The 13244-nt window shown below is 41.0% G+C and overlaps 1 protein-coding gene across 9 annotated transcripts in view; it reads right to left on the reverse strand.

The window, feature by feature from the left end:
- Window positions 1-13244, reverse strand: part of BAG4 (BAG cochaperone 4) — a 55970-nt gene that overhangs the window by 19031 nt on the left and 23695 nt on the right. For 7 of the 9 annotated variants that reach the window (XM_042934848.1, XM_042934853.1, XM_042934852.1 and 4 more), the window contains one exon: window positions 6081-6178. The exons of 1 other annotated variant lie outside the window; for it this stretch is intronic. In XM_042934848.1, the coding sequence (XP_042790782.1) occupies window positions 6081-6178 (98 nt within the window). Of the gene's footprint in view, window positions 1-6080; window positions 6179-12804; window positions 13243-13244 lie in introns of those variants that run through there. One more of the 9 variants, XM_042934847.1, reaches the window with a different exon arrangement.

A 13244-nucleotide genomic window follows, 5' to 3' on the forward strand; every position in this document is an offset into this window, starting at 1 on the left:
GAGCCAAAATCAAGTGTCGGACACTTAACTGACTAAGCCACCCAGGTGCCCCTAAAAATGTAATTTCACCATTTAAGCAAAAGAAACAAATATGTGTGTGTGTGCCACTTCCAAACAAAGGATTTAGGAATTAATGCAAACTCTAGCAACTCTTTTGCATGCCTGTCCTCCACCATGAAACCAGCATATCCCATACAGGAGCTGTGATTTCAGCTTCAGTCCCAGAACAAAAAGACACAAGAGCAAACCAAACCCAACCTAGAGCCTGGAGAAGAGTCACTACAGCAGACTCACAGAACATGAGCAAGAAATAAATGTTTACTGTTGGAAGCCACAATTCTTGAAGTGTTTTTTTTTTACTACAGGAAAAGTCAGGAATACGATAACTAAATACCAAGTTGGTAACAAAACCATACAGAAAGAAAGAATTATTTCAAATGACTTTTAAATAGCAGTATTTTTACTATACATCTTCAGTGGAATATATGCTAGGGATAAGCTCAACTGCAAAGAAACCTAAAATTGCACTCATTAGTTAACTGTTAGTCATAACATTGCTGTTATTATTTTTATTAACAGCTTTACTGACATATAATTCACTACAATTTAACCATTTAAGTTGTACAATTCAGCAGTTTTTAGATTCACAGATAAGTGCAATCATCACTAGAACCAATTTCAGAACATTTTCAAAACCTCCAAAGGACATACCAAAGGGTACCCTTTAGCTATACCCTCCTACCTCTGCACTCTCCCAGCCCTGTGCCACTACTAATCTACTTCTATCTCTATGGACTTGACTATTCTGGATATTTCATATAAATGGGATCATATATGTGATATCTTGTGGCCAGCTTCTTTCACTTAGCATAACATTTTTGAAGTCCAACTATGTTGTACCACGTATCACTACTTCATTTTTTTGTGTGGTCAAATAGTATTCCATTGTGTATAAATTCCATTGTGTATAAATTCCATTGTTTATCCATTCATCAGTTGACAGACATTTTTATTGTCTGTTGCCACCTTTTGGCTATTATAACATTATGTTAATGTTAATATAATACTATAAAATATATTTAATATATATTTAATGTATATTACATACTTATTTACATATAATATATAAATATAACAAATATTTAATATATATCTTAATATATAATATAATAATAATGCTGCTGTAATCACTCATGAAATTTTTTAAAGATTTTTAAAAGTTTATTTATCTTGTGACAGAGTGTGAGGACCCACGCACACAACCAGGGAATGGGCAGAGAGAGAGAATCCCAAGCAGGCTTTGTACTGTCGGCGCAGAGCCTGATGCAGGGCTCGAACTCACAAATGGAGAGATCATGACCTAATCTGAAATCAAGAGTTGGATGCTTAACCGACTGAGCCACCCAGGTGCCCCTTCATGAATAATTTTTTATGTGAACATACATTGTCAGTTCTCCTGGGTATATGCCTAAAAGTGAAATTGTTAGGTCATATGATAACTGTGTTTAACAATCTGAGGAACTAGAAACTGCCAAAGCAGCTACACCAATTTACATTTCTATTAGCTATGTGTGAATTCCGATTTCCCCACATCGTCAGAAATAGTTTGTCTATAGTTTTGTGTTTATAGCCATCCTAGAGGGTGTGAAGTGTTATCTCATCGTGGTTTTGATTTACAGTTCCCTCATGACTAATGATGTTGAGCATTTTTTTCTTGTGCTCATTGGCCATTTTTTGTCTTCATTAGAGAATTATCTGTTCAGATGTTTTGCCCATTTTTATGTTGGGTTATTTGTATTTTTATTGTTTAGTGTTTTTCTTTAATGTTTATTTATTTTTGAGACAGAGCAAGAGACAGAGTGCAAGCGGGGGAGGGGCAGAGAGAGAGGGAGACAGAATCTGAAGCAGGCTCCAGGCTCTTGAGACCAGAGCCCGACGCAGGGCTCGAACTCACGAACCATGAGATCATGACTGGAGCTGAAGTCAGACCCTTAACCGACTGAGCCACTCAGGCCCCCTACTGTTTAGTTTTAAGAGCTCTTTATGTATCTTATATACAAGTCCCTTTTCAAATATATGATTTGCAAACATTTTATTCCTTTTCACTTTCTTGATACTGTCCCTTGAAAAGTTCTTCATTTTAATGAAATCCAATTTATCTATTTTTTAAATTTGTTGGTTGTGCTTTTTGGTGTCTTATCTAAGAAACTGTTAGGCAGGAAGCTAGGCATGAGCAGCAGGAGAATGGACCTTACATGTCCTGACAGAGAGCCCCAACTGAGGACCGCCCAGGGACTACCTTATTCCACTCATCTAGCAGTTGGTTTGTGGTTACATTATCACAGCAGAGAAAGAGTTAAGTTTGTTGTGCCTGTCCTTATCTGACCTATGTTTCTAGAATACAAATAATAATTGCCGTTTCCTATCCCATGCAGGCATTTCCAATACTTCTTGGAAAGGAAATACATAGTTGACTATCATGTATTCCAGGCCTATGTTGTGACCCTAGAACCCACCCAAAAGAAAAGACGGATACAAGCTCACACCCCGGAGTTTGCAGGGCCCTTGTCTGTCTTCACTGGTCCGCTCCTCCCTTGAGTGTACTTAATGAAACTTTGCTCTGCTTTTGCTGCCCTGTAACTCTTTACTATGGCAGTGAAAAGAATCCAGGCTTCCTTCCTTTTCTATCTAACACTCCGTAACATAACCACTCCAAAATCCCAAGTAATGAAGATTTACCCCTTGTTTCTTCTAAGAGTTTTGTTTTATAGTTTTAGCTCTTACATCCAGGTCTATGATCCATTTTAAGCTAATTTTTATATATGGTATGAGAGTCCAAACTTTATTTATTGTATATGGCTATCCAGTTGCCATGGTATTGTATGTTGTGCCATAGACTGTTCTTTCCCTCTATTAAATGGTCTTGGATGGGGCCCCTGGGTGGCTCAGTCAGTTAAGTGCCCGACTTTGGCTCAGGTCATGATCTTGCTGTCCATCAGTTCAAGCCCCGTGTTGAGTGCAGAGATTACTTAAAAAAATAATATCTTGCAAAAAAAATTTAAAAATTAAAAAACACTTGGGACACGTGGGTGGCTCAGTTGGTTAAGTGTCCGACTTCGGCTCAGGTCATGATCTCACAGTTCATGGGTTCAAGCCCCTCATCGGGCTCTGTGCTGACAGCTCAGAGGGTGGAGCCTGTTTCAGATTCTGTCTCCCTCTCTCTCTGCCCCTCCCCCACTTGCGCTGTCTCCCTCTGTCTCAAAAATAAACATTAAAAAATAAATAAAAATTTAAAAACATTAAAAAAACCTATTTCACAACTCCGTCCATTGAAAGGGTCTAGAAGCAGTGATAACACAATTGCAATCAGTATACCTGGCACACAAATTTAACTTCTGTACCAGTTATTAAGCTATTGTCCCTCAACTCCGCAAATGCAATGTTTTTCTGTGATGCAGGATTTGGAACATTTCTCCTCTGCTGCTTGCTTATTACTATTCAGTTCTGCCATAGGAGGCACTAGGTTAGAGGAGGAGAGAAGAGATTTGCTCCTTCCTGTTTGCTTGTTTGCTGTTTCTGTGTCAGCCCAGCAATGCCCTTCAACCTGGAGGCAGCAGTTAGTAGCAATCTCCAGATTCTTCTGGTTTTCCAGAACTCCCTCAGAAAGACCAGCAGCAGCTAGGCAGTGCCTCTTCCTGGATTCCAGCTCCAGCAGGCCATTCTTCCAAGTTTGCTGGTTCTAATAACCTTACCTCTTCTCTTATTTTCCAGCCCTAGGAACTGTAGTTGTTTCCTGCAGTTACCATCTTCTGTGTTACCTCCTTTTTCTCTTTTTGCCTTTTGAGATCTCTAACACCCACTTAACTAATTTCCTAAAACAAATTCTTTCTTTTAAAAGAACTAGTGTGGGGCGCATGGGTAGCTCAGTCGGTTGAGTGTCCGACTCTTGATTTCAGCTCAGGTCATGATCTCACAATTTGTGAGTTTGAACCCCACAACAGGCTCTGCACTGACAGTATAGATGGAGCCTGATTGGGATTCTCTCTCTCTACTTCTCTCTCTCTCTCACTCCCCCATGCTCTCTCTCTCTCAAAATAAGTAAACATTAAAAATAAAAAATAAATTAAAGTAGGTTGCTCTCCTGCCTAGGTCCTGACATAAATGTTTCTGAAAACAATTCCCCATTAAAAAAAAAAAAAAATCAAGGCTTCTTAAAGGAATGGTTGATTATATGTCTGGACAGAATATATACAAAATAAGCCTGGCACATCTTGTACCAGAAATCACAGAAGGTGACAAAAATCAATGGGTCATGTCAAAAGGACTCAGAAGCCAAGAAGAAGGAATTCCCATTGGCATGATATGAGATCATTTAAGCAATAGAAATCAAATGACTGCAACTGCTTGAAACGCATTGAAAATACTGAATATGTTTTATATGTGTATACATACATTTATTCAGGTTATGCAAATGAGATCATAATGATACTTCAAACAACAAACAAGAAAGTTACTTTCCTATAATTTTAATAGGGTTTAGAAGTGAATGAAAACTAAATCTTACATCTTTTTTTTTTTTAAGTTTATTTTTGAGAGAAAGAGAGCACACACAAGCAGGGAAGGTGGGGCGGGGGGGGGGGGGGGAGAGAGAGAGAGAGAGAGAGAGAGAGAGAGAGAGAGAGAGAATGAATCCGAAGCAGGCTCCAGGCTCTGAGCTCAAACCCACCAACCATGAGTCATGACCTGAGCCGAGGTTGGACACTTAACTGACTAAGCTACCCAGGCGCCCTTGACCCATCTTTTAAAAAAAAGATTCCCAAGAGAAGATGAAAGATTTAAGGGGCACCTGGGTGGCTCAGTCGGTTAAGTGTCCAACCTCGGCTCAGGTCATATCTCACGGTTCCTGAGTTGGAGCACCGCATTGGGGTCTGTGCTGACAGCTCAGAGCCTGAAGCCTGCTTCTGATTCTGTGTCTCCCTCTCTCTCTCTCTGCCCCTCTCCGGCTCACATTCTGTCTCTCTCAAAAATAAACAAACATTAAAAAAAAAAAAAAAAAAAAAGAGAGAGGCACCTGGGTGGCTCAGTCAGTTGAGCATCAGACTTCAGCTCAGGTCATGGTCTCCCAGTTTGTGAGTTCAAGCCCCGCATTGGGCTTTGTGCTGACAGCTCAGAGCCTGGAGCCTGCTTTAGATTCTGTGTCTCCCTCTCTCTCTGCCCCCTCCCCTGCTCATGCTCTGTCTCTCAATAATAAATAAATGTTAAAAAAAAAAAAAAAAAAAGTCAATATCTATACCTTGATTATGGTAGTGGTTACATAACTGTATATGTTTGTCAAAACTCACAGAGCTATATCTTTAAAAAAGTACAATTTAGAGAATGTAATTATACCATAATTTTCAAAATGAAAAAAAAAAAGAATGTTGTCTATGGTCATACCACCCTGAATACTCCCAAACTTGTCTGATCTCGGAAGCTAAGAAAGTTCAGGCCTGGTTAGTACTTAGATGGGAGAAGGTCTTCAATGAAGTAGTAAGAATTATTATTAATTTTATTAAGTCTTAATAAAAAAATTGTCTTCACTTCTTTTTTTCCTCCCTTTTGGACAAAATGGAACAAATCTAAAAATATCCCCAGTAATGATGAAAGTCTGCAGCTCAAGGTCCTCCTAACACAACACTAATTCTATGAAATAGCATTTGGTCTCACAGGAAGCTGGCTGAAGCTGACCTCTGTTTTATAAACTGAGTTGCCAATTTTATCACATGCTTAACTCTTCCCAAACTTTTTACTTGTTGTCTGAAACTAGACAAAGGTGCTAAAAGGTGATATAAACCAGACAGAGGTAAGAAAAGGCTTTCACAAGAGGTAGTAATTAATGTGAATTAAAGTTCTTATGGCACTGGAAATTTGATCAAAATTACGCAAGAATAAATTAATTTACTTCCCTTTTGAGAAGAAATACTTAAATCGTAGATGAAGGCTGGAGTCAACTCCTTTCACGTTTATCTTAGAACTAGTTAACAAACAGAAAACTAGGGTTGAAGAAGTGGATACAAGATTAAATTTACAAAGTGACTTACCAACATGCCTCCAAAATATGACCCCAGCCCAAGCAAATCTAACCAGCAGAGGAAGCTGACTAGTGCTGCTACGAAACTCCATTTACAAATTTGTTTACCTTGTTAACAAGAATGAGACGAAAACAATTAGAAAAGTACATTAAAAATGGTTTTTATAGCTATCTATGTCCAAATCACTACAAAAGCACTTTATGTTCCTGTATTGACTACCATCAAAAATTTTTTTTCTCAATCTCATTTGGGCCTCTCCCGTGCTTCTCTACAATTTTCCACTTTCCCCTAGCACCTGTTTCAAATATTCACCATATCAAGTTCCCAGCTTAATCCCTGCCATTTCCTTTCCTCTCAGATGACCTCACCTCCTACTTCATCAAGGACACCAAGAGCTATAAACTCCTTCAATGTTCCTCCACTCTGACTCCAAACTGATTTTTCCTTCCTCTGGCTTGGATGGTTTTCCAGCTCTTCCTCACTTTTTTTTTTTTTTTTAATGTTTTATTTATTTTCGAGGTGGGGGGGAGGGACAGGATCAGAGTGCGAGCAAGGGAGGGGCAGAGAGAGAGGGAGACACAGAATCGGAAGCAGGCTCCAGGCTCTGAGCTGTCAGTACAGAGCATGATGCAGGGCTCAAACTCCTGAACCGTGAGTTCATGACCTGAGTAGGAGTTAGACACTTAACCGACTGAGCCACCTAAGTGTCCCTTTTCCTCACTTCTTAATTCCTCTTTCCACAAGCCACATTCTATTCTTTTGTTCTCATCTTTCTTCTCATTCTACTAGGTTACCCTCCTTTGCTTACAAACATATTCAAAATCACCTAATCCTAAAAGTTCTTCCCTCAATCCTGGTTTGCAATCAGCTAACTTTCTCATTTACTAAACTTCTGGAAGTACAGTTTTTACACTGGTTGTCTTTTCATCCAAACCTCCCATTCATTACTTTTAATACGATTTTAAACTGTCATCACTAAAATCAACAAGGCCCTTTTAATTGCCAAATCCAACAGCATCTTTTCAGTTCTCATTATCACTTACCTGCAAAACAATATTACGGCCTTGCTTGCTTTGCATTGCATGACTTTCCTGATTTCCCTACTGTCTTTCCACGTATTCTGACTGTCTCCTTCTGGAATCCTCTTTCTCTGTCACTATTCTAGATCACTATTTAAAGATCTCCCACGGGAACATTACCCAGTTTAGTACCTCGAATATGCTTCAATTTGATAACTCTCAAATCACTATGGCCATCCCCCATCACTCACCTAACTCCACATCTATTGTTTTGTCCTACCAACAACTCCTGGATGCCAGACTCTAAAATTTGACATCAATGGGTACCTGACTGGTTCAATCAGGAGAGCATGTGACTCTAGATCTTGGGGGTTTAAGTTCAAGCCTCATGTTGGGTGTAGAGATTACTTAAATAAAATCTTTAAGAAAAAAAAAGGTGACATCAAAAAACCCAAAACAAAAACAAAATCATAAACTTCTCTCTAATCAATCATATACACTGCATCCAGAGGTTGGCACATCATAAGCACCATGAGTAACCGACTTCCAACAGAAATGAAATAAATGTAGCACATAAACCCTTGCCAAGTCTTTGTATTTTTTTAAGCTTCTCTATTAAACAATCACTAGTTCTTCTGGTACAAAACTAAACTATTATCTTCCCATAAAAACCTGTTCCTCCTTGGGAATGCAAGCTGGTGCAGCCACTCTGGAAACCAGTATGGAGGTTCCTCAAAAAACTAAAAATAGGACTACCCTATAACCCAGCAATTGCACTACTAGGTATTTAGCCAAGGGATACAGGTGTGCTGTTTCAAAGGGACACATGCACCCCCATGTTTATAGCAGCACTATCAATAATAGCCAAAGTATGGAAAGAGCCCAAATGTCCATCGATGGATGAATGGATAAAGAAGATGTGGTATATATATATATAAATGTATGTATACACACACACACACACACACACACACACACACACACACACACACACTGGAGTATTACTCGGCAATCAAAAAGAATGAAATCTTGCCATTTGCAACTACATGGATGGAAATGGAGGGTATTATGCTAAATGAAATTAGTCAGAGAAAGACAAAAATCATATGACTTCACTCATATGAGGACTTTAAGAGACTAAAACAGATGAACATAAGGGAAGGGAAACAAAAATAATATAAAAACAGGGAGGGGGACAAAACAGAAGAAACTCATAAATATGGAGAACAAATTGAGGGTTACATGAGGGGTTGTGGGAGGGGGGATGGGCTAAATGGGTAAGGGGCACTAAGGAATCTACTGCTGAAATCATTGTTGCACTATATGCTAACGAATTTGGATGTAAATTTTAAAAAAATAAAAAATAAAACAAGTTAAAAAAAAACACAAACCTGTTCCTCTTCCTTTTTATTACTATGGAATATTTACTCCTAGGAAATACTAAAACCTCAGGATCACCTTGTTTCTCCAGCTTCCCTCACTTCCAATTGACATACACTTTTAAAAATGTCTTTCAAATCTATGCAACTTGCTTTGAAATGCATTCAAAAAGTAAGATAGAGGTGCCTGGCTGGCTCAATCAGAAGAGCATGTGACTCTTGATCCTGGAGTTTTGAGTTTGAACCCCATGTTGAGTGTAGAAATTACTAAAAAAAATATAACCTAAAAAAAAAGTAAAAGTAAGCTACATAGGTATGATAAAGCAAATATAATAAATGCTAATTACAGAATCTAGGTGGTGGCTACATAGGTATTCACTGTGTAGTTCGATTGTTCTGTATGTTTGAAAATTTTTGTAATAAAATGTTGAAAAAAAGCTGTGTACATTCATTGTTCAAATGCTTGCCTTTTTTACCTCTCCTCTGAACTACTCTGAGAGCATAACTGAGCTGTTTCCCCAGTCCTTCCCATTGTAATCACCCTCTAAGATGGCTCCCAATGATCCCCTAGTGTGGTATTTTCACCTTTGTGGTGATGGCTCCCACACTGTACCAGAATTGGTCTCTGTGACCATAGCACATAGCAGAATTGGTCTCTATGACGCAGAGCACACAGTGATGGTCTATCACTTCCACGACTGGGTTGTAAGACACCGAAGCTTCCAGCTTCCATCTCAGCTCTCTCTCTCTCTGATGACTCATTCTGGGGTAACATGCAGATCACCTAGGGATCTTGTTAAAATACACACTTGATTCTGGAGGGCAGGGGCAGGGCCTAACATACATAATTTCCAACAAGCTCTTAAGGGATACAGATGCTGCTAGTTCAGGAAAGGTGCTGTAAGTATAACTAACAAGTTAAGGAAAGAAAGAAAACAGGGATAGTTAGATTTCCATTTTCTTCCCCTGCATATTTACATATGTTAATACAGAGTCAAGTCCTTGTAGTGGTTCAATGCAACATCACCTCAGTATCTTTAATTCTATACAGCAGTGCTTCTCAAACATAAACAAGCATAGAATCACCTGGGGATCTTACTAAACTGCAGCATTAAGTATGGAGTAGGAGAGATTCTGCATTTCAAACAACCCCCAGGTGACACTGAAGCGTCTGGTCCCTGGACCGCATTTTTTGAGTAGTAAGATTCAAAAGTCTCCTATATATACCTCCCGGCCCCCAGAGAGAGAGAGAGAGAGAGAGCCCGCGCGCGCGCGCGCGCGAGAGAGAGAGAGAGAGAGAGAGAGAGAGAGAGCCCGAGCGCGCGCGAGCGCGCGAGCGTGAGCACGTGTGCACGCTAATGAGCATGGGAGAGGGGCAGGGAGGGGGAGAGAATCTCAGGCAGGCTCCACACTCAGCATGAAGCCCAATGCAGAGCTCAATCCCACGACCCTGGGATCATGACCTGAGCCAAAATCAAGAGTTGAATGCTCAACCGACTGAGCCACCCAGGCGCCCCCTCCTATACCTTTTGTTTTTTGACATATTTGATTATATAAAAATGTAAAACTTATTACATGTCAAAAACCACATTAAGTTAAAAGACAATGGATTTGGAAAATACATCTGCAACATCTGACAACATGCATATCTTTTGCATCAATTTTCTATTGCTGTGTAAGAAATTGCCATCCTATGCTTTTCAAGTTTCCAGAACACTAACATGAAAGATAAATTCTTGAAATGGTTTACAAATACCCATAACACATTCCAGCTTCATCGCCAACCACTCCTACTCCAGCACCATCACCCATCTTACACGCACACCTATGCTCCAACCATACCTTACAACATCCTACACAATTCTAAAATCTTAACTTCTCTAACCTCACCCAGAAAACACACTTTTGTCTTCAGAATACTGCAAGTCCAAGGAGAAGTGTATCGGTCCTCTCTTTTCTTTCCCCTAATCTTCGGTCTAGTTTGCCTACCTATAAGCCAAGCATTTCATCACTCTGATCCCATGAAACTAAAGTTCCATAGCCTGCTTATTCCAGATTTAGACAAAAAAATATATAGCCCTTCTTCACAATTAACCGCTACTACAACATGTTGTTTCTCGTATAATTTTTTTTTTTAAAGATAGGACTATCATAGCATAAAACCCACCCTTTTAAAGTGTACAATTCAGGTGCACCTGGGCAGCTCAATCGGTTAAACATCTTACTTGGGCTCAGGTCATGATCTCTCCGTTCGTGAGTTCAAGCCCCACACTGAACTCTCCACTCTCAGCACAGAGCTGGCTTTGGATCCTCTGTCTCCTCTCTCTGTCCTTCCTCCGCTCGCATGTGTGCGTGCTCCCTCTCTCCCTCTCTCTTTCAAAAATAAACATTTTTTTTAAATAAAGTGTACAACAATTCTTAGTATATTCAGTATACTCAAAGTTGTGCAATCATCATCACTATCTAATTCCAGAATATTTTCATCACCCCAAAAAGAAACCCCATACCCTTTATCATCACCTCAGAGTCCCCAGTCCCCCTAGCCCCTGTCAACCACCAATCTTTCTCTCTACAGATTTGCCTATTCTGGACATTTCATATAAATGAACTCATACAGTATGTGGTCTTTCTGACTGTCTTTGTTCATGTAGCATGATGTTTTCAAGGTTCATCCACATCATAGGATGTATCAGTACTTATGTCCTCCCTATGGCTAAATAATTCCATTGTATAAGTGAACCATATTTTATCTATTCATCAGTTGATGGACATTTGGGTTATTTCCACTTTTGGCTGCTCTGAGTAATGTTGCCACGAACATGCCTGTTGGTCATAAAAACATGCAAGTTTTTACGTAGACATGTTTTCAGTTCTGTCGGGTACATAATCAACAGCAAACTTGCTGAATAATATACCAACTCTACACTTGATGCCTGAGGAACTGACAAACTATTTTCCAAAGCACTGAACCATTTTACATCCCCACCAGCAATGTATGAGCATTTCACTACTACATTTTCAACCCACGAAGATGCTATTAATTACTGAACAAAAACAGAGGTGTGCACCTCACCATATTATAATTCTCTACTAAGAATACTGAAATTAGCAAAAGAGAGTATATATCTGGCAAGAATACAAGGAGTAAAATGCTGTAAATCCGAGTGTACAGGTTTCCCCTGCTATCTTGAAAGTAGGACATTCCTATGAAATCTTTTGCAAGCCAAAATGGCATAAGGCGAAAAAGCGATTACCATTAATTTTTATGAAAAACGTTTGCGCAATCCCAGACCCTCAAAATAACCTTTCTGAGGCTTTTCTAATACCTTAGGACATATCCTGCTGATGGATGCACAAAATAAATCGAGATAAAACACAGATGCTCACAGACACAGTTCAAAGCTATGGCAGCATGATACTGAGATGCGGAGTGCAGTTCCCAGGGAAGAAGCTTGGCGGTGCCACTCTCACTGCCCAGTTGCGCACTGCCTCTACAACTGCTTGCTGCAAAACAAACGCTGAAGCTATTTTCGCTTTTCACCTTTTTTCGTGAGAGCAAAACTCTTCTTCAGATTTCTTTTCCTTAAGTAAAAACAGGCACTAATGTAGGTATTTCCTGAAAAACCTGAAGTGGCAATGAGGTGAACCTTCAAAAAGCCGGGGATACCTCTATTGACCAAGTTAAGTGAGTTGACCTCTCAGAGCCAACTATTTAAGCATAAAATAGGGAGACTGTGATGACATTTACGTTGCAGCCGCAGTGAAGATTAAGTTAATAATCCAAGTAAAGGTGTTTTCTAACACTGATTATTGGTGATTCAATCCTGGGCAAAGTATTAGGGGCAAAGGGCTAAATGCCGGATCCCTCCTCTTCCTTCACCGCTCCTTCCCGGCGGGAGGGGTTGCTGAGTGACAGCGGGGGCTGCAGCCACCTCCCTTCTTGGGGAGAGCCGGCCATATGAGCCACGCAGGATAAATTGTTAGAGCTCGAAAAGCTTGGCCAGGTCACTCCGGCCCAACATCAATTCAAGGCGAGAGACTCCGCAGCCTGCTACTTAGCTTAGCAAGTCAGCGCAGTATCTTTCTTCCTTTTTTAATGGTAATAGACACATTTACTATGGTCGAAGCAGGAAAGGAAAAGCAAAGAGAACACAAGCATATCCCCCCGCCCCCGCCACGATTCCGGTCTCCGTCTCTCCAATCCTCCCATAAGGAAAACAAATATGAAACCCGATCCATTATGAACTCTGGAGGTTTATCAATCCCGATGGCCCTCAACCCCCACCCAAGACTCCCCTTATCGGAACCCCCTGGGACAGATGGCGCAAAGCTTACCTGGTGGCTTCCTCCAGCTCGACCTGTCTCTGACCAGGCGCCTGCAGAGGCATAGTAGCCATCGCCTCCTCCGCCTTCTCCCGGCCAGGTGGTCTCAGCCGGGCCGCCCCCGCGCACCCGCCAGGAAATGGGAGGCTGGGGAGGTTCAGGGCGAGGAGGATACAAGGGCGGAGGTGGGTGCATGGGCACATCTCCACCCCCTGGCCCGTAGTAGCGGCCATATGACGCGCCGTCACTGGGGCCGTAGCCCGAGCGCCTCAAGGCCGACATGGGACTCTACTGCCCCGAAGCGCTTCCCGCCCCCCACGACCGTCCCATTGCGCAGGCGCCTGCCCGCGAGAGGAACTGGACAGCAGTGAAAGGGGTCGGCCGACAACAGCCAATCCCAGACCCGGTCCCGCCCCTTCGGCTGTCGAGTCCCGACAATTGAGGAACGGAGG

Source organism: Panthera leo, chromosome B1 (assembly GCF_018350215.1).
Source record: "Panthera leo isolate Ple1 chromosome B1, P.leo_Ple1_pat1.1, whole genome shotgun sequence".
Classification (NCBI taxonomy): Eukaryota; Metazoa; Chordata; class Mammalia; order Carnivora; family Felidae; genus Panthera; species Panthera leo.